At 41.3% G+C, this 27,566-nt stretch overlaps 1 protein-coding gene across 1 annotated transcript in view; it reads right to left on the reverse strand.

Annotated features, from left to right (window-relative positions):
* LOC117251413 (ephrin type-A receptor 6-like) overlaps positions 1 to 27,566 on the reverse strand; it is a 232,696-nt gene that overhangs the window by 31,074 nt on the left and 174,056 nt on the right. Inside the window, exons 6-8 of the mRNA XM_033617680.2 lie at positions 14,333 to 14,457; positions 13,115 to 13,277; positions 9,212 to 9,320 (exon numbers count right to left, since the gene is read on the reverse strand). Of these exons, the coding sequence (XP_033473571.1) occupies positions 9,212 to 9,320; positions 13,115 to 13,277; positions 14,333 to 14,457 (397 nt within the window). The remainder of the gene's footprint in view (positions 1 to 9,211; positions 9,321 to 13,114; positions 13,278 to 14,332; positions 14,458 to 27,566) is intronic.

A 27,566-nucleotide genomic window follows, 5' to 3' on the forward strand; every position in this document is an offset into this window, starting at 1 on the left:
GACAGCTCAACCTGCATCCTCAATAGCCTCCACTTTAGTTTGGTGTGGTGATGCCAGCATTACTACACAGGAGTGGGACTGTAGGGAAAAGTGAACATCATCTGTTTTGTAAATAAATGAACACTTACAGAATGTACAACTTTACACTGAAAGAAAGGGAAACATTTGAAAGTATTATTATTTACAGGTTGTTACGTAGGTGTTTTACTGGCCCAGCCCACTTGAGATCAAATTGGGCTGTATGTGTCCAATGAACTAAAATGAGTTTGACACCTCTGCTGTAGATGTAACATACACATTTTATCACCTTATAAAGCCATTATGGAAAACCTGTTGCAAACAATTGTCTACTTACATATGTAGCAGACACAGAGCAACATTAGTATTCATGTGGAGTCATGTTTGTAGTATTCACTCTTGTTACAGCTCTGTTCTGGCCTCCACCAGTTCCTGAAAGAAATATCTTAAGTGCAGAGTTTGTCATGTCTTCTCTTTATGTTTGATTTATTCGCATTGCCGAGTTTGGTCAGCATCAACATGAATTGTGCAGGAGATTTCTGATTTTCTTTAAGAATACATTTCCTCTTTCTCAAATGTGATGTGAGAGTGGGTGCTGCCTCAGTAGCTGTTCTAATTAACAAAAACAACATCTAACAAACAATGGTAGAGAGTATTGTATTGCCTAATAAAGTGGCTAAATGATGCGATAATGCAGAGTGCGATAGAACAAATGAGGAGTGAAAATGCCCACAACATACTAGAGGAGAAAGTGTGTGTGTGTAAGCGCTCACTTGTATGAGTGTGTGTGGGTTAATGTGATCACATGTGAGCCTTCTCCTCTTTGAAGACTTAACATAATCCAGGTTGCCAGATTAGAGCAGGTGTCAGAGGGCTACGAGCCGCAGGTTGCCAGATTGGGCTGCGGCTAAGTGAAGTCTGTGGGATCCTGGACACTGATAGACAGAGCAGATAACATGGCGGGTAACACTGGCAGAGAGGACAAGAAGGGGATTTGGAAAGCTACTGTTGACCTCTGCTGATGGGGTCAAACTGTTCATTAAAGAAATGGTGGCATGTGCCTTTATCAGTCTTTTCCAGTCCTATCCTCTGATCCCCTTTATCCGCCTATCCCTCTGTCTCACTGGCTTTCATGTTGAAAAGAGGCCGCACATACAGACACAGACGCACACAAAGACAGTTATCACACACAAAGACCTTGGCTTCTGCCACTGCTCTCTGGGCTGTTGAGCATTGTTACAGTACATATTCACAAGCCCTTTACACGCCCACGCATACACACACACCTCAGTAAAACAACCTTGCCAAGAGCCCTAATCAAAGCATCAGTGTAATTCAAACCACTCCTCTCTTGCCCTAACATCCCTCAGTCACCTCACCATGACACATCTATCTGCTGCTGCAGAGGGCACAGAATGAGGGATGAAAGAAGATATAAAGAAAATGTTAAAGAAAGTTGCAGAGACTGACAGACAACTCAAGGATAAAGAGCGCACATACAGTAAAACTCTTCAGCTACGCTACATCTGTGCAGTTGTGACAGCTTTGCTCCAGAAGAAACAGTCACTCTTCAAATTTAGCATGAGCAGATGCAAACATAAATGTAAATGTAGGAAGCTTTTAGGGCAACCAGGTGTTAAAACTCCCCGTACAGCGAGTCCTCTTATATCCTCACTTGTGTTCTGCAACCTTACATCTATGAGAGCTGTGTGACTGAAAGCTCTCATCTTTCTCAGGCAGCTCAAGTACATTTGGAGCTTTTTTTTTAAAACTGAAAGAGAGTGAAAGTCCCTCCTACACAGGGCAGAGGGAACGCAGATATAACAGATCGTGATAAAGTCAAAAAACACTCCAACTGCTGCTGCAACTGCTCCTGCGACTGCTTTTAACTGAATTCAGGTAAAAAAAAAGGTCCTTCTTGTTGCTAGAGTGCAAAAAGCCTAGAGGGCTTGCTTCGGCTCTTAGTGTATGTGTGAGTTTTTAATACATAAAGTAGGAACACAGACACTCCCACACACACTGGGATCAATCATAGAAATAAGAAAAACACTGTAAATCCCTGCTATAAATCTACCGCTTTCAGTTTTGTTTTTTAAGGACCTAAAATTCCTTTGACATTCACATCATGGCAACACTGAAGGACTTCTCTGTGAGCTAGTGCACCTTGTCGGATATAAAAACTGATCTCATATCTGTGAAGTTCACTGCTCACTCCTGGAAATTCTCTGGCAACCAGCACAGCTCAATGCTGCAACGGATACGCCAGTGTTTTGAGATGCTCTTTCTCTAATGGGTGTGATGAACCTGGCTCCAGAAAGGCTGAGGGCCAAATTGATGAAAATGCAAGTTTGTGCTGTGTTCATTAAATAAATGCCTTCCGCAGTCATCTTCTGGGACTGTAGGATTCTTGTTCTGCCAGAAGAGATCAGCATGTGCATTTAAACAACACACTTTTTTTGTAATGTCCTCACTCTGGCTGAAACTAGGAGCTCCACTGATACTTAATACATGAAAGTATAGTTACTCTAAAATAAGACAGAGGCAATCTGGAGTGGGTAGAGACCATAGACTGTATAAAAGTAAAGGATGCAGCCACCATGACATCATCCACTGGTTTGTCAATGCCCACTTTGAAGCCTTGAATTGACCATATTTGGATGAGAGGGTGAAGCTGTGGCCACTGCTCTCCTTTCCAAGTCGTCAAATACCTACGCTTTGTCACATCTCCCTGTTATCTCATACATACGCACAAGGCATTCTCTTGTGTCTGTATGTGACGCACAGCTCTCTCCTTGGTGAAACATATTGTAACACGTGGTAAGCTCTGTCAAACAGTCGTGGTCAAGTTTTCACAACAAAATGAATTGATTAGGTAAAAAAAAAAAAAACCTAACCAAATGTTTTGGGTTGAAATAAGTACATAACATGTTGTGAGAGTCATCCGTATGTTACGTCTCTATGTAGGTTACATGATGCCACATTTGCATTCACACTGGACACAAACAGCAGTCTCGTGGGTGAAAGTCAGTGTTTGTTTGACTCATCTACTACCTTTTCCACCAACCCTCTGCAGAGCTTCTTGCTCTTTATACTAAATCTGTTGCTCTCAGCTTCAAGTACTGCTGCGGATGGGTTAGTTAAAATCCCACTATGTCTCATAAAGAAACCAAAAGGTGCCTTCGAAGTCTGCATCACACCCAGAGGATGTGTGATAAATGAAGGTAGGAATGTTAAATCGACTGGTTGACAAACCGCGCACATCTCTGCTGTGAAGTTGGGCATTTTAACACAAGGGTCTAACACAAGGGATTGACTTGCTTTTGGAGCAAATCCAAGTGGCCATTTTAAGAATGAAAAAAACTTCATTTCTTTAGCCCCAACAGTTGGCACTTGGTAGATAGAGACAAGGCCCGGTCACACCAGAAAGTGTCACGGCAAAGTTCATCCATGCGTCTTCATTAAATGGGCTGTGGTAGAAGGTCAGTAGTATATAGGGACTACTTACAGGGCAAGGTGGTGTTGTCTGGAGAGCTAACGGCTAACATGTTAGCGAGTTGGGAACAGCCAGTCAAATTCATGATCATAGTAGCTCACTGTCAGTTAATAAGCTCATTAGCTGAGTTGCTAACAGGACAATAAGTTCAGACAGTTAAGAAGGGAAGACATTTTTGTACCACTCAGCCCTGTCTCGTAACTGTCTGCAAGCTATTCCTCTTTTATGGAGCAGTTTATACTCTGACACAGGAGAGTTCAATAAAACTGTTTGGGGCAACACAGCCAATAAGATAGGACAGTTTGCTCTATTATGGACTCTTCTTCAAAGGTAGCACTGTCATAATGGTTTGTCAATGGTCACCAGCGCAAATTTGTGTATCACAGCCTATCTAAGTTGAACTGGAACGAATTCACTGCAAAATTTTGCTGTTTTAGAACTTGAATGTGACAACACCTTTTGGAAACAACAGCCAGTAAATACCAAGTGTGCCAGCGTGCATCAAGTACTCTACTGTAGGCTGATAATATCATAGTCTTAAATTGTTTGTAAGATAGAAGCAAACTACATACCAACACCCAATGCTCTCAATGGCATGTAAACAACTTCAGTTCCATAGAAGCTTTTAGACCGCTGCTCTGCTAATGGCAAATGTCTGAGTTGTCTCCGAATGTGTTCTCAGTGTCAAGTTTCCAATTCAGCAGAAATTGTCATCATGTAAGTTAGATGTCTGCATCTGTTACATGATGTTATCTGTGAAAATTAAAGGTGCTTTGTTCATTGAATCAAGTCTTTTTTTAAAGTATCTTGCTTGATTAAATCTCCTCACAGGACTGTGACGGTGTGAACAGGCTGGGTTTGATTTACATTAGATATTTCCAACCTGTAAGGGCAGGAAAACTCTCACATTCATAATTACTTTTGGTTCATGAAGGTGGTGACCTTATATAACTCTAAGCATAGCTGTACCCTGCCTCAACCTGAGCAGAGGTCTGATGAGTCAGAAGCAGTGAAAGCACCTGTGGCAGGACATGTAAAGAAACATACGAGATGATGCTTACTTCTACTTCTCGAAATCCCATACTGTTATCAACAATAAATAATCAATTCTAGTTTTGATGTTTTTTTGACGGAGACAATTTTAGGATATGTGCGTCTCAGAATTTCTAGCAAATGGCAGATAAATCCATTACAATAGAATAATCAGTTCAGTTTAATCTATAATCACTCTCGCTGACATTTAGATGTCTGTATAATAAAGGTTAATTTGAGCTCCTCTTTCCCACCATAACTCCTTTAAATTACACTCACTATTTGCACATGCCCTCAGAGGTTGAATTTCCTTAATGCAAATCTGACCCTAGCAATTTGTGTGAACCCCGGTAAATTCAGCAGAATGTGCAATCAACCATAATTATATATTTTTGTGCAGTCCTCCCTCAGAGGCGTAAAGGTCTCAGTTTGTTGCTCATGCGTTAAGTGTGCCTGAGACAACTGGCAAACTGGACTTTAAACAGGCTGGAGTGCATGTAATGAAAAGGGCTCAAGATTTGCCTCTCAGTGTCTCTGTTAAGATGCAAAATTACTCTCACACACTCTCACTTGTTTCCGTTTGCAGCAGGCAGCTGTTTTCAGCAAAAAAAGCTCTAAAATCACACTGTACACTACGGATAGAGGCAGCCCGCAATAAGCTGGTGTATGTAGTGGAGCCTTTAGCAGCTAAAGAGACAGATATTTCCCTCAGGAGTTGGTAGAGACCAAACTAAAGTTAAAAATTAGATAATACTAAACTTACATTCCTCGGGTGGCCAGACACATGGCACCAAATAAATAATATTGCTCTGTAACTGTATGTGTAAATAAACATATGTTCACTAAAAGTGGTTTAATGGATCAATTTTGGTGTTTGAGTATACACTCACTGGCCAGGTACACCTGCTCAACTGCTCGCAAATAGCTAATCAGCCAATCACGTGGCAGCAACTCAATGCATTTAGGCATGTAGACATGCAAGACAAGACGACCTGCTGAAGTTCAAACAGAGCATCAGAATGGGGAAGAAAGGTGATTTAAGTGACTTTGAACGTTGCATGGTTGTTGGTGCATGTATCTCAGAAACTGCTGATCTACTGGGATTTTCATGCACAACCATCTCTAGGGTTTACAGAGGATGGTCAGAGAAAGAGAAAATATCCAGTCAGCGGCAGTTCTCTGGGCAAAAATGCCGTGTTAATGCTAGAGGTCAGAGGAGAATGGCCAGACTGGTTCAAGATGATAGAAAGGCAACAGTAACTCAAATAACGACTGTTACAACCAAGGTCTACAGAAGACCATCTGAACGATCAAGACGCTGAACCTTGAAGCAGATCTGGGTGTTTCTCCTGTCAGCTAAGAACAGGAAACTGAGGCTACAGTTCACACAGGCTCACCAATATTGGACAATAAAAGATTGGAAAAAACGTTGCCTGGTCTGATGAGTCTGGATTTCTGCTGTGACATTCAGATGGTAGGGTCAGAATTTGAAATCATGGATCCATCCTGCCTTGTATCAACGTTTCAGGCTTCTGGTGGTGGTGTAATGGTGTGGGGGATATTTTCTTGGCACACTTTGGGCCCCTTAGTACCAACTGAGCATGGTTTAAACACCACAGCCTGCCTGAGTATTGTTGCTGACCGTGTCCATCCCTTTATGACCACAGTGTACCCATCTGCTGATGGCTACTTCCAGCAGGATAATGCACATGTCACAAAGCTCAAACTGGTTTCGTGAACATGACAATGAGTTCACTGTACTCCAATGGCCTCCACAGTCACCAGATCTCAATCCAATAGAGCACTTTTGGGATGTGGTGGGATGGGAGATTCACATTATGGATGTGCAGCCGACAAATCTGCAGCAACTTTTTGATGCTATCATGTCAATGTGGACCAAAATCTCTGAGGAATGTTTCCAGCACCTTGTTGAATCTATGGCACAAAGAATTAAGACAGTTCTGAAGACAAACAGGGTCCAACCTGGTACAAGCAAAGTGTACCTAATAAAGTGGTTGGTGAGTGTATATATAAGCCTACGGCAGTTCATAGTATTTAGTTCGCTTTGCCATATTTGAACACTCGATGTTTGAATTAATATGAGCTCTTGTATTGTTTTTTTTATTTTTTATGAAATGCTCTTGAAAGCAATCAGTACATTTGTTTAATTGTCTTAAAACACATAAATAGCTGCATTATACTTATATAGTATTCTTATAATTTAAATATGTCTCCTGCAAATCTTAATGGAAATGTAAAAAAACAAACATGTAATATATGAAACAGTCCATGGATTTGTGTTGTTGAGTATTTCTGTCTGCATTTCTAAGCAACTCCTTTTATTTCTTATTCAGTTACTTCAGGGTGAAGTGGTCCATTCTTTTAGTCTCCAAACCTTCTCTACTCCACAGGTCTGAAATAGTCTTTTTTTTCCTTTTCACACATTACCTCACACAAAGACAGTCTTGCTTTGCCTTTAATTCCATCTGTGAATATTCCTGTCCATATGTGTGTCTGTGTTTTTACCTCCTTAGATTGTAGATCGTGTGTATGCATGTGTCTTGCTTGAGCTACTGTAGATTGGCCATAGGTAATATAATGGTATATAATAACCATAATCATTATTAGATTATGTTATAATCTAGGCTTTAAAAGTGATTCTGGTTCAGCTACAGCATTGAGAATTGGAATTATTTGTAGTCACAAATCTTACACCTTCATGAACACATTTATGTTCTCAGCATCTGTGTAAGGTCACATGCAGATATAATTCAGAGGCCTGTGCAGCCAACCTTCGTCATTATGTCTTTGTCATCACTTCAGTTTAAAAGTACACAAGCAAAATGTAATAAAGCCCTTTGTAGTGTAGAGTTTTACCAATTCCCTAGAGGAAATACTGAACACCTATACTGTAAGCCAAGGACTATGAAGCTTATACAGTACTGCAGGTAAGGGAAGGAATATGAAGTTGTATCACCAACCAAATAGCCCTTTTTGCCACAGACCTACAAGCCTACAGTTTGGGATTATAAAAAATCTGTGTCCACTGAAAAGGATAGTTAGGAATTTTTTTTTTGAAGTGGGGTTGCATGAGGTTCTTATAGTCAGTATAGTACATATAGTACATGACAGTTGGTGCCGCAGAGTTTGGAGAAGCAGGAAGGTGCAGCAAAATGTATTTTAGACAACTAAAGTAATTAATATCATTTTAGGTACACACTATATTTAGAATATTTTTACCGCTTTACCTTGCTGTCAGACAGCCCTTTCTAACTAGGAAGTGGAGCCATTATATTGTTTTCTTCAAATCCAGACTCCATTGAAAAAAACCTTCATTTTACCTCGCTGAACATGAGAGCTGCTGGTCTGCCGCTGCCTCAATCAGTAGTTTGTTGGTGTTATTTTGTGACTTTGGTGAATCCTAACAAACCCTTTAAAACACCAGTCACATAATAACATAAACAACCTAAGAAGCCAATCACACAGAGAGCATTTTGCAGGTTGCAAAACACAAAGCTGCACTGCCTTTTTTTGGTTTAAATTGAATGCCGCCAGTAAAAAATGCTTGCTGAACCTTATTATTGTTACCAGGCAACCAACCCATCACCCCCTTACCCTTATCTTTTTGTGCAACCAATCTACTGTTAATTATTACTACTATTACTATTATTTTCATTTGTTTTGCAATAGTAGCTAGTTACTACAATGGACAGGCGGAGGGTAGTTGCTGTAGCTCTGGTTGAGGGTGAGAGGCTGTCAGCAAAGTGGGCACAGGGAAACGGACATCTGAGTGAGTACATGAGACCTTAAAGGAGAGGGTGGATCAAGGGGACTACTACCAGTTGGTCCAGGAGCTTTGCCTCGATGATGGCTGTTTCCAGGCATATTTAAGGATAACTCGGGGGCAGTTTGACAACCTGCTGTCTATCATTGAGCCTAGTATAACGAAAATGAAAACTAACTACAGGGAGTTCAGTGGGCCTGCCAAATGACTGAGCACCACCAGTTTCTCCTCCATTGTTTACCAACTGTAAACTTGTTGTCCAGACCACCACGGAAGGCCTGCCTCTCAAATCATCCGATTGGACAATGGGGAAAAAAGCGGAGATGATGTGTGGTGCTTTTCCGCTCTGAGTTGAAGTATTTTCAACTCCAGGCGTTTAGTTCTGGCCAAAGACCCAATGCCTGGATGACAAAAAGCTGCCTTCAGCTGCTAAAACACTTTCTGTGTGATCGGGGCCTTACAGATAAAGGCAGCAGTAGACCAGCAACATCTGTGTTTAGCAAGGTAAAATCATTGTTTTTTGGAAAGTGCTCTCTGACAGCAAGGTAAAGCAGTGTATATGATATTAGTTTTTTTAGGTGGGCCTTTTTTAGGTGGCTAAAAGCTGATGCCACTGTCCACAGCAGGACATTGCGTAGCTCTTGTGGTGGTGCTCCTGTCTGCCTCTCCAAACCGGAGGCTTGTCGACCGCCATCTGCTGTGGGTAGTACACTGATTATAGATTAGTACCTCATGCAACCTCACTCAAAAAATCCCGACTATCCCTTTATTATGTGGGCGAGACAGTACATCAGCTAAAACTAAAATGACACATTTAAGTAGCAACACATTGACTGACACTCTTTTTGCATAAATGGAAATCTAGGGTAGTGAAGTGCTCTTACCTTCCAGTGATCAGGAGGAAGAGGGTGAGGATGACGAGGAGGGTAAAGCCACCAACCGCTGCTGTGACGATGACCAACACCTGGCCCTGGTCAGAAGCAATGTCTGAAGCTAAAGGTAACAGAGAATGGAGGATGGGTGGGAAAAAGGGTAAGATGTAGGGTTGGGCAGAGAAGATGTGGAAGAGAAGGCCAAGAGAAAGGAGGAGGAGGAAGGTGGTGAGGATAAGTGTGAGAAGTTGAATGTAAAGAGCAGGTATGGATGATAAAAGCAGTGAGGAGAGAAAAGAAGGAAATTAGTCTGGACGCAGGATAAAGTGAGAAGAAAGAGCAGAATTTCATTCATTGTCATCTTCAATATCCCTCTCCACCAGTGCACCATACATAGACCATGTATGCTCTCATGATAGGCAGATATTACGGAGAGATGTTTGATCAGCTCTTTGTAATGCAGAAAACCCTCCGTCAGCTTTCATACTGGAATGATTCATATGCCTGCTGCTGTTTAATTAATATTATTCATTCATGAAATTGTGATTTAGTCCATGATCATTTGGTTAAATTGGTCCCATTTGATATTCATGATTTTCCCTTTTCTGTGTCTTGTCACAAGGCTAACGAATCCAAGATAATTGAAAGATGATTGCTATTACCAAACTTATTTCTATAATATTTCACGCTTAATGAATATGAATTGGAGATCAGGGTCCGTGGTCGCTAGCCCAAAGAGTGAGGCTCATGTGGGTTTATACAGTATGTGGGTGTGTGAGTGTTAAGTCACCAGCAAGTATGTGTGAGCAGGGTGTCAAGATCTTTGTGTGTGTGTTTGGCTGGATAAAAGTAATTACAGACCACTCAGAGGGAGGGAGAGTGAAAGTGGCGGTGGCCAGATCACACGAGACAATTCTCCCAGACGTCAGCTTCACACACTCTTCACATCACTAACTAAGCAGATGTGTTGGACTGATGCTGCTGTAATGAGGTGTGTGTGTGTGTGTGTGTGTGTGTGTGTGGAGAGAGAGGGAAGGGCGGCAGAGGACAGGATGAAGAATGCAAGGTGAGGGATGAGGAAAACGGATGACAGAAGAGAGGTAAAGGCAAACAAGGGAGAAAGCCAGGCGGAAGTGACAGACAGATACACAGACGGAGGGAGCGCGTGAGACAGTGACTGACAGGTGGACAGACAGACTGACAGGGAGGGGAGAGAGCGACAGGGGCCAAATCTGCTTTCTCTTTCAGATAAAAGGCCAGGCAATACAAAGGCTTGGCCAAGCACCGTCTGATCCGCAGATAAAGCAAAGCTTTGCAGCCCTGGAAGGGAGAGGGCCACTGTGAAGCCAAATCACCCCTCAACAATACCTGAACCAACATAAAAGGGCAGCTGGACCTTTGTATTTTATGAGTAGACTTGCAATAAAGCTACTGCTCAGACACACAAAAAAACACTGATTCAAAATGCGCCAAACATCAAGGGTGTATTGTTCGACTCCCTTGTTGATTGTGTTCAATTTTTCAATTGCTATTGCAACGGATATCCTGACCTTTAAGTGGTTTGAGGGTTTGTGAATTCAATCAATGAAATTCATACTGTAGTGAGGCCAAATGTTCTGGCTGCAATGCCATCAGTCAACAGACACCAGATAAAATGTCTTGGGAAATTTTAGCCTTTAATTTAAAAAATAAAAATCAGTTGTAATTTAATAAAATGTAAAAATCTTTTAATTTTCATTTACTACTAAAATCTCGGGGCTGCTCATTGTTCTGACAGCCCAGAATTCTGAAGTTCTATTAGTCTGAAAAATGTCTCATTGGACAGAAAGCCCATTTCACAGACAGTCTATTACCCCCAAAACAAATGCCCCTTGCTCCAAATTCCCATTTCTCTGAAAATACACACTCCCGCCAGTTAGACAATCTAATTGCCAGACAAATTTTTTCGCTTTGTACGTTTCTGAAAACCATGGATGTGTTACATTTGTCAACAAGGCTGTGGTGAATGTGTGGCTATATTTAGGCTTAAAAACCACTTGGTTATTGTGAGGAAAAGATCATGCTTTGGCTTAAAACACCTGCGTATGGTGGCACAAACGGTGCTGGTAAAGCAGGAATGGGTCAGAAAATGAAAAACCCTGGGCTTCAGTGGCTCAAACGCTGCTGGTAAACACTGCGAGGATTCAGACAAGACCCCAGGATCTGTGACTCAAATGGTGCTGAGAAACACTGGGAAGGGTCGGTAAAAACACCCGGGATCGGTGGCTTAGATGCCTCTAATTACAGGGAGTGTGTATTTTCAGAGAAATTGGACTTGTGAACGATGAGTGTTTGTTTTTGGGATAACGGTGTGTTGGGGAAATGATATATTTCAGTCCAACTGAACATTATTTGGACTAATGTCGCTTCAGAATTTTGGGCCATCGGTCCAGTTTGTGCCAGGGTATGGTCTGGTGCTTGCAGTGGCAATTTACAAACATACCCCATGTCTCAAATGTGGTTACTGCACTAAAAAAGACTTTAGTTGACTTTTGCTTGTAAAAAGAACCAGTGGAAATTCAAATTTTTACATGGGATTGGCCCAAAACTGCTCCTGGGGTTCGGGTCGGGCTTAGACAGAAACTATGTGAGTTCATTTATGCCTGATTTTTTGGGCCTGACAAAGCTCTACTGTTGTAAAATAAAGTGTAGGGTAAGAACAAACCTTCTGAAATCAAAAATGACTATAGTATGGGTTGGAAAATGATCATCAGTAATGTACATGATGTTGTGGTAAATTTAAGAGTCCAAAAACTTTCCTTTAATCAAAGTGAACCTGCTGCACAGATAGTCATGACAGTGTAATGATTTAGTGTTTGTGACCGTGTGACTATGTTTGTTTCCAGGATCTCATGAAGAAGTTACTAGTTGGAATTTTACTGTGGATTCTCCTGATGGAGGGCTCATATCCAGGCTTATTATTTGCTGTTGTGCTCTTGGTGCAGGCCGCCCTGAGCGCTGCTCCAGGCTACAGTACCTGAACTTCATCTGACCCTGAACTGCTGCTTGCACCCAGTGCTGCTGCTGCTTCTCCCGCCTAGTCATCAGAGGAAACTGTTGGCATTGTACACATCTGCAAACCATGGATATGTTACATTTGTAGGTTTCATACATATCATATCAATGTTTCTAAAGTGATGTGGTTCAGATTACATATATATGAGTTGACTTTGTTATCTGGAGGTAGAGGGGATGGTGGATGGCGTTGTTTTTACCGAGACGTTCATGTGTTTGTGCCATGATTGTGCCAGCAAAACCGGGTGTTTTAAGCCAACGCATGATCTTTTCCTTACCTTTACCAAGTGGGTTTTGTGCCTTAACATAATAACACATGTTGAAACAAAAGCATAAAACGTACAAATGTAACATACCCCTGATTTGCTGACACACACAAAGCCAACATTTATACTGGTGATTGCGTTGGCTCCTCAGCCTAAATTGTTTTTTTCACACAAAAGAAAAAGGTCTTAACTGGCCTTGAAACAGCCAGAAAGTTTGTTGATGGATTTTGAGACTGTTCCTCATGTCTGTTCAGACAACGTACACTAATAATAGATGGCTGACCCTTTCAACCTGTATCATACCAACCTGACACCCAGACTGAGATATTTTGTTTTTTGCCATCACTTTACATAATTTCTGCATACTTCACCTTAACTGCCATCAAGAATAAAAGCTCTTTTAACCTAAAATAAACCTAATGCCAATCATGACCTCAACCCCGGACCAAATTCTAATTTTATCCTAGTTGCTGACAGGGGTGAGACACAGCAACATGCTTTAAAGGATTTGTTGTCATTTAGCTGTGAAAAGAAGTACAAAATACACACAAACACAGATGCATTCCAAGTGCTGTGGATGGTTTCAGGTACTTACAGTCTCCTGTAGTTTTGTATTCATATTTAGGAGTGTAGGAACTGTATCCAGCTGGCGTGCGGGTGCGTACGCTGAAGACGTACCAGGTGGCTGGTTTTAAACCTGAGATGATCACACTGGGAGCCTTGGTGCGCGTTGACGAGTAGCTCAGCTGCTCATGTTCCTGCGGGAGGGAGTGGAAGATGATCAAAATAATCTAAACGATTAAAAACAGCTTTTGAGTAAAAATGATCTAATGACTGACGGCCAGGTTTACCTCAATTTACAACCACAATATGTGTGTAATTACTGTCTCTCACTGAGGTGGCTGCTGATTGCACAACTAGTGACAAGCACTGACTTCAAACTTGATCACTTTAGTGAACAAAAACACAGGCATAGACAAGTTTTAATACATAAGTCTTATTTTATTAAACTACCACTTAGTACAATTGGACTGCATGGATATCATAGACTTTTAAGATAATGTTGTGCACATAATTATGCAGAGACAGCATAAATGAATTGTCTATTCAGCTTAAAAAGGGTTATCATTTGTCCTTGGAAGCATATTTGGACTGCTTTATAATCATATAATGGGTACTATAGACTGTGTATATGTGCCTTGGGAACCTTAAACTGCAGGAAAAAAGACTAAGTTTTACCCTGACGAGGAATGGCTTGTACCATTCTTTTGACTAATAAGATGAGAGGAGCTGATGTGGTAGGCTATTGTTGAAGTTGATCCCAACTCCAGCAGCTCACAGTGTATTTTATTCCTAACTATTCCAGAAATTGTAATCAGTAGAGATTGTTGGATGCATGAACAGCCTCTACTGATACTGAGCATAAGAACCTAATATTTCATGCCCCACATCTCTTTATTTTGATAACATCATAGATTTTTAGTGTGATATCATCCCAGGTCAACAGTGTTTTATGTGACAGTTTAATGAGTGGACTGCTCTGCTGTGCCAGGATGTTAAATTACTAAGCACCATGACGATTTTTTGATCTGAGGCCAGATGTTCTTGTTCAGTCATAAAGACCTAGAAATATCAATGAATGGAGGGGCCTTTAACAAATTTAAAACACCTGCATGATCCTTATTTTTATTGGAATATCAAAATTCTGGCTGAATTAGTTGTCTAATAAAAAAGAAGTCTCTGGGCCCATAATTTCATCAGCCAAAGTATGGGTCTACACCAAGGTACTTGCCATAAGCAAAAGTAACTGTACCTTCTCATAATATTTGATCTCGTAGTCGAGGATGGGCAGTGTTGTTTGTTCGGGTTGCTGCCAGGAGAGAGCAATGCTGTTTGGAGAGGCCCAGTCCTTCTTCAGAGTCCCAACCAGAGACGGACCTGGTTTCAACACAAAACACACAGGCATTAGCTTCAGTGTCATCTTTGGTGATGAATAAAATTAATATGGTGATCTATTTATACAACACAGGTGGGAGTGCTCAACTTCTTTTGCACACTTGACTCGGCCTTCATTTGTGTGCAAACAAACTGCACTGAGCTGCAAATCAGATTTGAATTCATGAGCTAACAGATTCTACATGAGCGCACGATTTCCCTCCTTCTAACTACTTTTCCACAGAGACTTTAAAGAAGAACTAGTAATGACTAGAAAAATACCCAAAGCTCTTTTTGATACAAACTATGTTTGGGTGTGCTGTGTGATTTTTAGAAGTGTGTGCCTGATGCAGCTCTGCAGGTGACTCACAATGTTTAGTTAAATGTATTCAAATTCAATCAGCCTCACATTTTGTTAAATGAGGCTATGTTTAGTTGAATGGGGACTTCATCTTAAATTGCAGTTCAGACTATGAAGTATGGCTGGGCGATATGGCATCAAAATGATATCCCTGACTATTGTAGACTAGCAAAACACTAAACTACCAAATAATCTACAGTTACAATTACATTGAATAAAGTAGTCACTATTATCTATTATTATCTATTATTATCTATCACTATTATTATAATAGAATTAAATACAGTGCTGTTGTAATAAAGTAAACAAATAAAAGCAACACAACGACTGGTGCTTTTTTTTGAAGCACCAGTTCATCTCGGGGATAAAGTGTTGATGTTTTTGATGTGAACTTGAAGCTTCCGGTCGACAGTCAGCTGTTAGTAGTTAGCGGAAACTTAAACTGTTATAGCAGCCCTGTTAAATGTGAGGATTTATTCACTGTGAGTGGGAAAGAAACTGACAGCCCCCAGTTCATATATTAATAATATTTACAAGTCACACTTGTGCTCCATGGTTACAAAATGCAACTAAATAGTCATGATCTGGAGCCCTGCAAATACAAACACGACTCATGTGCTCAGTGGTCTGGATGGGTGGTGGAGTGGGTGTGATGAATCATGTTTTTGTGTGTGTGAGTGGGAAAGAGCCATGGGAGAGAGTTAGAGAACCAGACACCAAAGCATATTTCATGCAGTTTACACTCAATGTTTAAAATATAGCTGTTTTAAACATACCATGTGAAACATGCCACAATACAGCCACCTCTAACATGGAGTTTTCAGTCATGAAAAAATGCTAATATTTATAGCAAATTAGGAAAAATGACAAGCAAGATGTTTACAGCCACAATCACAGAGATGTTTTCCAATTAAAGCGGCCAATTAAATGACAACAATTTCCGCACACATGAGCGTTTTTAGCATCATTTCAGATATAATCTCTGACCACACTAACATATCTGAGTACACATATATCATGACCATTGATGAACACCAGGCATGGCATGCTAGTGCAAACAGGAAGCGGATTGTTTCTCTGCAGCTGCTTGCTAAGTTTAAAAAATACGATAGCGATGGAGAAGTAAGACCCGAGATTTCTTTGGAGACATATTGTATAAGGTGGTCAAAGCAGTGGAAAACACGGTTCATCTAATTCTAAAGATACACAAGGAGAAATAAGGAACAACACAAACAATTAAAGCTTAAGAGACCAACAAGAGGATGCTGTTGATTTAGTTTTAATTGAGGTCTGGAAACTATTTGTGTTTATGTTGCAGGTCACTGGCATTGTTTACTGCCAATGGATTACATTAAAATGAAGTTGTAATGCATCGAGTTAATGTGAGTTAATGTACCAAGTTGTTCCTTTAATGTTCAATACCCTGGTTTTGGACCAAATACATGTAAAACTAATGACATCCCCTTCAACCCTCTACAGTCAACACAGACAAAGGAATGCCTGGACTTATTTTTTTTTTAGTTTACTTTGCCAATTCTAAGCTTATTCTTCTTGTCAGTATCAAATGTACACACAATATACATTGTGTGACCCAGGGGAACCTATCCTTTTATTCTGAGGCAGTGTAAAGTCATCATCATGCACTACCTTTGTGGTAGCATACTATATTTGACATAAAAAAGCTCAGTTAGTCACGGCCATTTGTTGTATATTGTCCTGAGCTTTGGTGCTGTCTTTATATTTTGGTCAATATCACCTTGGAGAATAAATATCAAAACGTTATTCATCATTGTTAAAAAATAGACAGCCTAATCTATCAATATATAAGGAAGCCTGCAGTCATTTACTTTTTCAAAAGTAAAGTTTTTATTCCTCACTGATTTGTAAACTATTTACATAATTGCACAAACACACCAAACTTTCACACAGTCAACTCAGCAGCAGTTTGTGCCATTCATTTTCATTAATTTTCTGTAACTGCTTATCCTGTTGGGGGTCGCGGGGGAGCTGGAGCCTATCCCAGCTGACATTGGGCGAGAGGCAGAGTACACCCTGGACAGGTCACCAGACTATCACAGGGGCAGCACATAGAGACAGACAACCATTCACGCTCACAGTCGCACCTACGGCCAATTTAGAGCCACCATTAACCTGCATGTTTTTGGACTGTGGGAGGAAGCTGGAGTACCCAGAGAAAACCCACGCTGACACGGGGAGAACATGCAAACTCCGCACAGAAGGGCTCCCCCACCCACTCTGGGTTTGAACCAGGAACCTTCTTGCTGCAAGACGACAATGCTAACCATTGCAGCACCGTGCTATTACAAGTAATAGCATGCTAACATGCTCAGCTACAGTCACATGATGCCCATATTCAACATTATCTGCTAAATATCAGCACACTAACATTGCTACTGTAAGCATATCACATGCTGATGGTCAGTTCAGCCTCACAGAGCTGCCGGCACGGCTGCAGACTCTTAGTCTTGTTGATCTTGGGAGAACCAGTTGACCTCAGCAAGCAGTCAGTTTGATAAGAATGTGCACTGAATACAGAGTGAGGAGTTTTTCTATGATACAGCCAGTATACAATGAAGCTGTATAGCACAACAAGAAATCCAACAGTTGACAGAGTGTCACACACATGAAACACACGCTGTAGATAAACACCTGTCCAACCTTGTCAGCAATAATTATCACACATCAATGCCGACACTCAATTACTGTATTTCAAAATAGGCGTCAGTACTTTCAAGTCACTGGGAAAGGAAACATCCACACAGCTATTCCCTTCTCCCATAAGATCATCCTGTTTTAATTGAAAAGAAGTTGAGGAAGCTACATCTTCTTTCCTTGGACTGAATTGCATTAGCTTTGCTCTATGAATTTCTGCTGGGTAAATAATTGCACTGAGCTCCCAAGAGAGGTCAGCAGATGTAACTGCCCTGAGAGTCATTATTGTATATTATATCATCTAATGTTACAGGGCTGACTCATTATGTGGATATAAAATGTAGGCCTGCTTTTCTCGTGTGTATTCAAAGTAAAATGATACTCCTGACACTATTTTTTTCCATTTATTCTACATCAGTGTGCCTGGGGAAGCTGTTTGCGGTTCTCACTTTGTCTGAGGCTAGGTATTAGGGGAAGCATGGGGGATCAGGGATGGGGGTTTAGGGTTTGTGGGTTGTGCAGGAGAATCTTGGGGTTAGGGGTCGGACATGAGAGCCGTGGGCTGTAGGAGTCTGAGCTTGTTAGCCACAGACCTACTGCTACTAATCTGACAGGGAGTGAACACCCCTGTATCCTTCATCCCTCTCTTACTTCTCTTTTCCTCACCACCTGCCTCTCTTTGTCCACTTGCTCTCCATCTGTTGCTGGCTTTATCTCTTCATATCATCATACATGGCTTTAAATCTCTGTCCTCTGCTCCTTCCCTTTTCCTGCACCCCTCCAAATCCCCCTCCTCACTCTGAGTGGGAGGAAATTAGTTTTCAGAATATAAGGAAGCAGGAACTCAAAAAGGTGAAGAGTTCGAACTTGGTTTGGAAGGAAATGAAGACGTGGAGATTTAAGCACGACTTAAAAACAATGTTAGGCAGAAGAAGAGCAAAAATGCTCAAAATCTGTAGATAAAAGTTGAGCTACAAAGAGAACGCCAACATGAGTATTCAAAAGACAAATTTAAGTTTCCTCCCATGGTGCTTGGAGGAAAGTTAAATTTGATAAGAATAACATTTTAATAATCTCAGCAGGCAGGTATTGTGATTTATTGTATTAAAGTCTAAAATGTGGATGTGTTAGCAAAAGAGGGATATCTATAAAACAACTAACCTTACAGAAATACTTCATAAACACGTTGGACATGATTCACACGGCCAAATTACGATGACTGTGATTACAAATGAGTAAAACATGCAGTTAATCAAGCAACCAGCAGCTCAAGTCGTTTTAGCTGGATCAAAATGTGGTGATGGATGAAACAGGGCTGGAGTGTTCAGGTGTTCTCTGCAGCATCCTGCACTTTACATTAAGTGCATTTTAATGCTTGGCTTCTCCTTAATAACCACCACATTAACAGCCATTTAAAATTTGGTAGGTTGTCTGAAATGTTATCAAAAATAGAACAACATAATATCATGCGTGAGTGGCTAATAATATGAGCATAATCAGCTCAAAGAGCAAGGTGTGTGTGTATTGCATGCATACATGTACATGTGGGGCTTACTGTATGTGAGTGCGTATGTGTGCATGTTTTTATCTTACAGTATTGGGTATGGACCATCTGGAGTAGAAAATAAACTCTTTTTCCAGCAGCACAATAAGGCAATGCTGCTGACATCTTATTAGGTGTTATTATTACATATAACCTCTCATATGCCCATTTTACTCAGAGCGTGCTCATATCCTCTGCTCTGTCTCTCCTCAGTGACAGAGAAAATTCATCTCAGGGGGATTTTATCTGATCTAACTCTGTCTAATGAACCACTCTGTTGAAGCTGCTGCGACATCGCGAGGTTTCCTGCACTGCTTATGCCAGCTGGGTACAACCGTGGCGGCAGGGCGGTGTGGTTTGCGGCTAGAGTCATGCAGTGGAGGCATCAAACTAAGACACAGCAAGATGGTTGGCATCTGCTGTTAGCATATTGGCCCCTGATAGGGAACAATAAACACAGCCTAAATACAATCTCCCTCTGACTCAGATTCAAATCAGCCTCCCACCGAAAGGCGCTGCACAGTGCACACTCACACGCGTTGTGCAAGCAAACAAGGGAACACAGTTTGCAGCAAGCAAATGCACACAAGATGTGTACACACACACACACACACACACAAACACACACACACACACACACACACACACACACACACACACACACAAACAGTCGCAAGCTGACGCGTGTAAAAACAATATGTTTGTCGGAGAAGCAGGACCACTGTCTGGCTGGCAGAAAATAATAGCCAGTGGAAATGTGGCAGCTGTGCTTGCACGTCAAGATAGAAATCATCATGACAGGACACTCAGAAATTCCTTCCTGCAGCAATCATACAAAAGCCACAGTTACTCTAATTGAGCCATTTTCCAAACCTAAAGAAAAAAAAGAATATACATGTTCCTATGTTCCTTCCTGAGCTCACATTGTGGATGTAATCTTATGTGATCTAAATGCCTCCTGGGTAATTCTACACAATAGAGGAGTGTGTAATGGGTGTTTGGACTAGAATTAGTGTTGAATACATTGTACATTAAATATAGTCATAAATTAGTGTTGGTCTCTTCAGAATTGATGAATCAGTCAGTGTTGTCTAAATGTGATGTGTTAGACATATAAACAGATTTTAAGCAGGAGAAACCCTAAGCCTGAGCTGACTGTGAAAATACACTGCCACAGTGGAAATTCATCTACAGGAATGGATACTATAATTTGTATTGTGGAACTAATTTACAAAGTGTCTGTTAGCACCTGGGTGAGAACAGTCACACTGCAGCTATTCGGCTATTTACACCCATGCACACAACACATTATTATGGATCCAAGTGCGTGCTGTGATTGGCTAGTACTCATCACGTTGGCATGATGAGGTTGGAGGCGGTTAGTGTTGGGGGAAAGAGATCATGTTAGAGCTAGTACTGGCCAATCTTGGATATTCTCTGGAATGAAAGTGGTAAATTTAACAAACAAAACTCACAAATGTACAGCCAGATTGTCCGGTGACATAGTATAAATAGTGGCACAGTTATGGAGGTAGCAAGACATGTTGGGGGATATCTAAATTGGCTATTTACACCCTAGGTGTAAAGGGCACTATTGCCTATGGAAACCTGGCTGCTTGCCTCTGCCATGATGCTATACACACCAGAGCATAAATAGCCACATTGGACTATTCCACCACTGGTGACAAAAGCATAGTTGACTACTGGGTACAAATAGCATCTGCTGAATATTTAGTTTAACAATCACTGAAGATTCATTACACTAAAGCATCACATTATCATCCCATCAAAATTCTGATCTGAATTCTTACATCATCAACATTCTTTCCACTAAGTCAATATTCAAGACACCGTGAACTACGGTGTCTGCCTCTGAGTGTTGTGGTTGCATATTTCCAAAGGGTATGAAACATATCAATGTCTCCAGGCATTGGCAAGTTACTTTGAGGATACAGGACACGCAGAAACCGTCTTTAATGATTCTGTATGTGGGTTATTAGAGCTGCAGCATGAAATCTGCCAGAGGAACTCAGGAGCATTGGAAAGCCATTAGAAACACCAGTCAATTACGATGCCCGATGGATGGATTTTCCAGTCAAGCGTGGTTAAGCTAAACATAAACTAATGGGGAGTCTTTAAATGAGCTTGACCTGCATATGATTTTAATTAGCTTTCCTGCCCTAAAGGCTTCCATTAACTGTTTGAAAAAATCAATAGAGCCAGTATTGATGCTGTGCGAGAGCTTAAACGATGTCCTAACACTCCACTGATTCACTGCCGATAGAGAGATAGAGTGAGAAAGAAACACACATACACAATATAGGTGCTCTTGTTTACAACAGTCATATTGATATGTCTGTCTCTTTTCTAGGTGTCTGGTTGTGTTTGTCTTGCGGCTGACCCAAATTGCTCTTTCAGCTTGCATCGTCATGGGTGAACAGATTGAAAACATTTACTGGGACAAAAACACAAGCACGTGCATGCATGCTGCACAAATATTCAATTCCCCTGAATTTGATTTGATTAGATTCAAATTAGTTCAATTCAATACCATTTGACTCAATTTCAAGTGCAGCCTGCCATCGATGAGTACTTGGCGTGCTTCAAAAGCACTTCACAGTTAGCTTCAGGGAACTAAAGGAATGGATGAATTGAAGTTGTCTCAATGTTACCACGGGGACCTCAAGTTGGAGCAATGTCACATTTGTAGAATCTGTAATGTGTGTGTGTGAGCGTCTGTGTGTGTGTAGCTGTGGTTTTGTGTGTGCTGCTTTTACAAACCGCAAGACAAAACTGAAGTGACACGGGGTCTGCTATGGGGACTATCATCGTTACCCTTCATTAATGCTGGGGGTCACTCCCATTGCACTGTGGGTCATCTGCTCTCTGCCATGAACTCTATGAATAAACACACAGAGCACACCACAGAGACCTGACTGTCAAACAAACTGTTGGGTCTAAGTCTAATTATAGAGTATAAGTAAGTGACTGATGTGCTCAACTCAATCAAGCACAGTATAATTGGAATTGTTGCCTCATTAGCGCTGACCTCTGTGATAGCCACCTGAGAATCAGATATCCCTACAATATGTGCCTGTTTGTTGGGTTGCCAAGATACAGTGGTGGAAAAAAGTTTTCGGACACCCTTAAAATTTTACACAATCTCAAATATTATCATGAAATATTTGTGGAAAAATCTTTTTTGTGTTTCAAAAGGTGTGGCTGCATTAGACAGATACAAACAAATACAAATTATATTTTTTTGTTTATTGTTTACAAGAAAAACTAACAAAACTAAATTCTTGACAGTTTCAATATGTCAGTTCTCAACATTGTCGGTATCAAAGTCAACAAATAACAGAGAATGTGTTCAAAACTGAACAAAAAATAAATAAACCATCACATCATCAAATTAATATTTAGTAGTCCTGCCACTGGCACGTAGTAGAGCTCTAATCCTGGCTGGCATGTTCCCCACGAGCCTTTCACACTGTTGAGGGGTAATCTTGTCCCATTCTTCTTGAATTACTGCTTTTAATTCTTCTAAATTCTTTGGTTTATGCTTTGACACAGACCTTTTGATAATCCACCACAGATTTTCAATGGGGCTCATGTCCAGGGATTGAGCTGGCCACTCTAAGACCTGGATACTGTGCTCCTGCAGCCAAGTTCTACTGGCCTTGGATGTGTGGCAAGGGGCATTATCTTGTTGAAACAGTGCACGCGCAGAAGGGAGCATGTGGGTTTCGACAATCGTACAATACTTGGTAGAGTTCAATGTGCCATCACAGACAGTGAGATGACCAACACCAGCAGCACTCATGCATCCCCAAACCATGATACTGCCTCCACCATGCTTGACAGTAGGTACTGTACATGCTGGAGATAATGCTTCGCCTGGCCTTCTGCGTACCCTCACATTAGTAGGAGGAAGATAAAGCTGGAAACTGGACTCATCTGACCACAAAATCTTCTTCCAGTTCCTGGCTGTCCAGTTCTTGTGTGCCTGGGCCCAACGACGCCAGGCTAACCTCTGTCTCTCATTGATCAGGGGCTTCTTGATAGCCTTGTAGGACCTTAAGCCATGATCTAAAAGTCGGCCACGTAAAGTGCGGGTGGAACACTGGACACCAGTTTGGTTTGACCACTGCTGCTGAAGCTCCTGTGATGTCATTCGGCGGTTTTGCCTGCACATGCGGATCAGGATGCGGTCATTTCTTGCTGAAGAAACCCTTGGACGCCCAGATCTTGGTTTGTCTTCCAAGCTGTTGGTTCGTCTGTATTTCTGCAGAGTGTATCCAACTGCTGAAGGACTGCATCTGCACTTCCTGGCTATCTGGCGGCAGCTGTACCCTTCCTGGCTGAGAATCTTTATCTTCAGGCGTGTTTCCTGCGTTAGGTTCCTTGTTTTAGCCATTTTTGTGTCTGAAGAACTTTCAAATGTGCTGGCTTTATGTAGACACGAAGCTTGGCAACAAAAATTGTGTCTTTTAATAAAAAGAACGACCTCCATCACTGGTACCAAAATGACCCAATACTCAAAATTTCTCATGTATTTTTATGGAACCAATCAATTTTAAGTTTTTAATGGCTTTTTTAGGATTTATTTAGTATTTTGGCTGTGACTGTACTAAAAGAAATTGCACGTGAAGACCTAAGAGTGATTCTTAATGCAATATTTCACAAATGCATGGGGTGTCCGAAAACCTTCTTCCACCACTGTGTGTTTAAAGAGTAGTTTGACATTTTCAGCTTTCTTGCTGAGAGTCAAGTGAGAAGAATATTGTTAGCTATCTCATGTCTGTGTATTAAAGATGTAGTGTGTGGGATTTAGTGGCACCTAGTGGTGAGGTTGCAGACTGCAACCAACTGAAACTTCTTCAGTGCGCCAAGACTGTAGGGGAAATACGGTGGCTGGCGTGAAAAACACAAAAACGTGAATCACCTTATCTAGAGCGAGTGTTTGGATTATCCGTTCTGGGGTACTGTAGCAACAACATAGCAGACTCCATGGAGGAGGAACCACTCCGCACATAGATAAACAGCTGATTCTAAGGTAATAAAAAACACAGCAATTCTTAGTTTCAGGTGATTATACATTAATGAAGACTGATCATTATATTCAATTTCTTTTAATATATCCTTCTAAATTCTACAAACTGGACCTTTGAATGTGGAGGTTAAATCTGTACAAAAACAGATGAAGAAATGAATTGTGGGTTTACAAAAAAGGAGTTATTTTGGATGCAGCCACAGGCGGAAATTACCAGGGGCTGGGGCCTGGTTGTCAGCCGCGCGTCTTGGGCGACCAAAGCGACTGGAGCAGGTCCAGAGGGGAGTTAAAACACGTTAACTTTATGGTAATGAGCTCTGACGCGGTTCGGCAGCAACCAGTCAGAACGTTGATGTGCTTTGATGAAGGTCCCAGAGAACAAGCCATGAAACTGGTTCCTACAGCACACTTGTTCCGACAATGCATATTGAGAAGTTTATTACTTGTGTTTGCGCCCACTCAGTCCTTTATAATGTGTTGCTGTTTGGTTACGGAGACCAAAAAAGAAAAGAATGAGGCTTGGGACCACGTCGTGGAGGTAGCTGGTTGGTCTGGTAAGTTTTAAAGTGTGCAATGTTAGTAATAGAGGAGAGAATTGCAGGCTAATGTTGCGACGTAGCATGCAAGTCTTCCTTGCTTGGTTTGAATGGGATGACACACGTTTTCTGTTTTCATTTACCAAACATAACTTTCTGTAGGCCAACTATTAGCTTTTTGACTGGACAACAGCAAGCAGCAACTACGCCGCTTTCAAGCCAGTAGTCCGTTTTGCGGCTCCTTTAAATTGACAAGCACGATTGAACGTTCAATGATTCACGTGATGAGCGACTAGAGGGACCAAAGCTGCCACAAATATTTTTGACAGTAGTGCTTCTTGGGCGTCCGCGACAGACTTTGCTACTTTGGAAGCTTCTGGTATGAATGTACAGTTAGGCTTTCCACATAGGTGCATAGAAGAGCCTTTCTGCGGAGGTGCGAGGAAAGGCGACGGGATCCCAGAACAACACAAATATAATACTGCAAATGGAAATGAAGTTTTCTTTGACTTAAGTGTTCCTGACTGAACTATATAATTTTAAGTAATGTACAGTAATTCTATGCATTGAACGTGTGCTAATTATAGGCACAAAACAGTTTCAAAACATTGCAGTTACTGTATGTCCTCTATAGCTCTTGCCCTCTCTGACAGGTTGATACTTTCTTAACTTGGATTCAGTGTAACAGAAGTATTACTTTACTTCCTGTAAAACCCCTGAATGTTATGTGTGAGTGATGGAGTCTGCATCACAGGGAATCGAAGAAAATACTTTTGGCTGCACCTTCAGTGCGTCCCCCTCAAGAACTGCACTTGAGAAGTTTTTATGTTTATTGTGAAATGAAATGTAAGTCTTTGATCACAGCCTTTGTTAATAGTAGCTTTCATAACCCATTTTCCGTCCAGGGTTACTATCCATTTCACCAACACATTTCTGCTATGCTTGCACTTCTGCAGCAAGTTTGCTTCAAGAACTTTTGGGAGCTTCAGTCTTCAAAGATGATACTGGTCATTGCATAGCACCTGTGCATGGTACAAAATGCCTACTTCTGAATCCATTCCACCGTGTACCTATGGTAGCATTCCTCCCCCCACCTCCTTCTCTACAATCTCCATATAAAGTGCTGCAATTTGCTGGCCAATCCTCTACAGCAATCTGTCTCCCCACTGTGGTGATATGGGCTTCTTATTTTTTTCTAGAGGCATATTGTTGCTGCCTGCAGTTTCAGACAGGAAAAATGGATGTGACCCCTATGACACTAAATAGCTGTCAACCGGATCTAAACTGGGACAGTTTCTTGTTCTCCCTCGGTACACCTGCAATCCCCCCCTGCTGTGGTGGCTGTCTTTAGTATGACAGTGGAGAAAAGCTCCTAAGACTCCTTTGCCCCATCCAGATGGTGGCTACAACAGTCACCCGGACCATTTATCATGTGTATCTGCTGAGTACGGGGAGTTAACAGGTAATTAAAATCATCAGTCACGCAACAAAAGCATGGATCGGGGAGGCGGAGTGAAAAAGAGAAAAGGAAAGAGACCTTACTGTGAGTTCAGAGTTATTTCCATTGTCTTTCTGTGGATTTGAGTTGTGGCAGGAGAGTGGAGACCGAGAATAGTAGGGAAAGTAACAAAAAAGAAGAGCAGCAAATCAAAGACACCTAGTGCGACAAAGTCTGATTCCTTTGACTTGCAAACAGCCTGTTACATTTAAACCTTTGTCGTCCTATTGACAGTCTGCACTAAAGCAGTGGAGGAGGGATTAAAAGACGGACAGATGGACAGATTCAAAGCGAAAAGAAGTGTTGTCTCATGGTGGAGGTTTGTGTGCTAGCAAGCCTGTCTGACACTCTAAGGTCCCGTCTTTAATAGGGTCCCAGCTTGCCACTGATCCCTCTTGTTCCCACTTAATGGGGATGTGGAGAAGCAATGACGTGTGGGAAAGGCCAGTGAAACTGGCCCTATACTGGCCCACCACAATCAATACTCATTTGGCCTCCACCTCTCATTCCCCAAAAGTAATTAATGAGAAGAACGGAAGTATCTGGCCACTGACAGCTGATTTCCCTGCCGGTCCCTGTCCCTAACACCCTGTCCACTTCTCATGCTGCTACTTAAAAGCTTCATTATGGTTGAAACCAAGCATTCAGTATTGGAAAGTGACAAAGATATGGGCAGACATAGATGTCGATGCACCTAATGGTCTTGCGGGTTAGGATAAAAACCTAAAAGAAGAGGTGTCATTCTCATCAGATTAGTGTCGTTGGATAAAGCACACATGCATTTGTGCTTCCATTGTCATTCTACGTAAATTAAATTTGCAATATGACATCTTGGTCAACTCAAGACACCTAAACATTGGTACAGTAATGTGTGGAAGCCTTTGGAAGCATCAGTGGAAAAACTGTGGATAAAGGACATCTAGTAGTTCTACAACACACAATAAGGCTACTTGGATTTCTGTTAAGTTAATTATCATGTATATTGTGTTTGAATTCTTTCAAACTTTATTAATAAAAAGAAAAAAAATCACAGCCCTTAACCTTACTATTTGCTTTTTGACATTTAATTCAGATTTGACAATAATGGTACTCTTGATGGTAATGGTTTTGATGACTATGATTATGGGTTTCAGTAGAGAAGTGTACTTTATTTTTGAACACTGAACAAAAATTTAAAGGGCCAGTGTGTAAAATGGGTTGAAAACCATTGGAAACAGTGACATCAGTGGTCAAATTCTAGATTGCAGGGCTCACTCGCTCACCCCTCCCGTCGGGTAAATGACGGTGGCCTCATAGGGACAAAAAGCCTTGCGCACGAGTTTTTCAGGAGTAGGTCTATCTAGCGACGAGGTGAGTGTTTATTTAGAAATCTAAACCATGTTACGATATTGTAATGAATCCCTCACGAGCAGGAGACCAGAGGAGCATTTGGGAAAAAGGCCCGTTTA

The sequence above is a fragment of the Epinephelus lanceolatus genome, chromosome 14, assembly GCF_041903045.1.
Source record: "Epinephelus lanceolatus isolate andai-2023 chromosome 14, ASM4190304v1, whole genome shotgun sequence".
Taxonomy (NCBI): Eukaryota; Metazoa; Chordata; class Actinopteri; order Perciformes; family Serranidae; genus Epinephelus; species Epinephelus lanceolatus.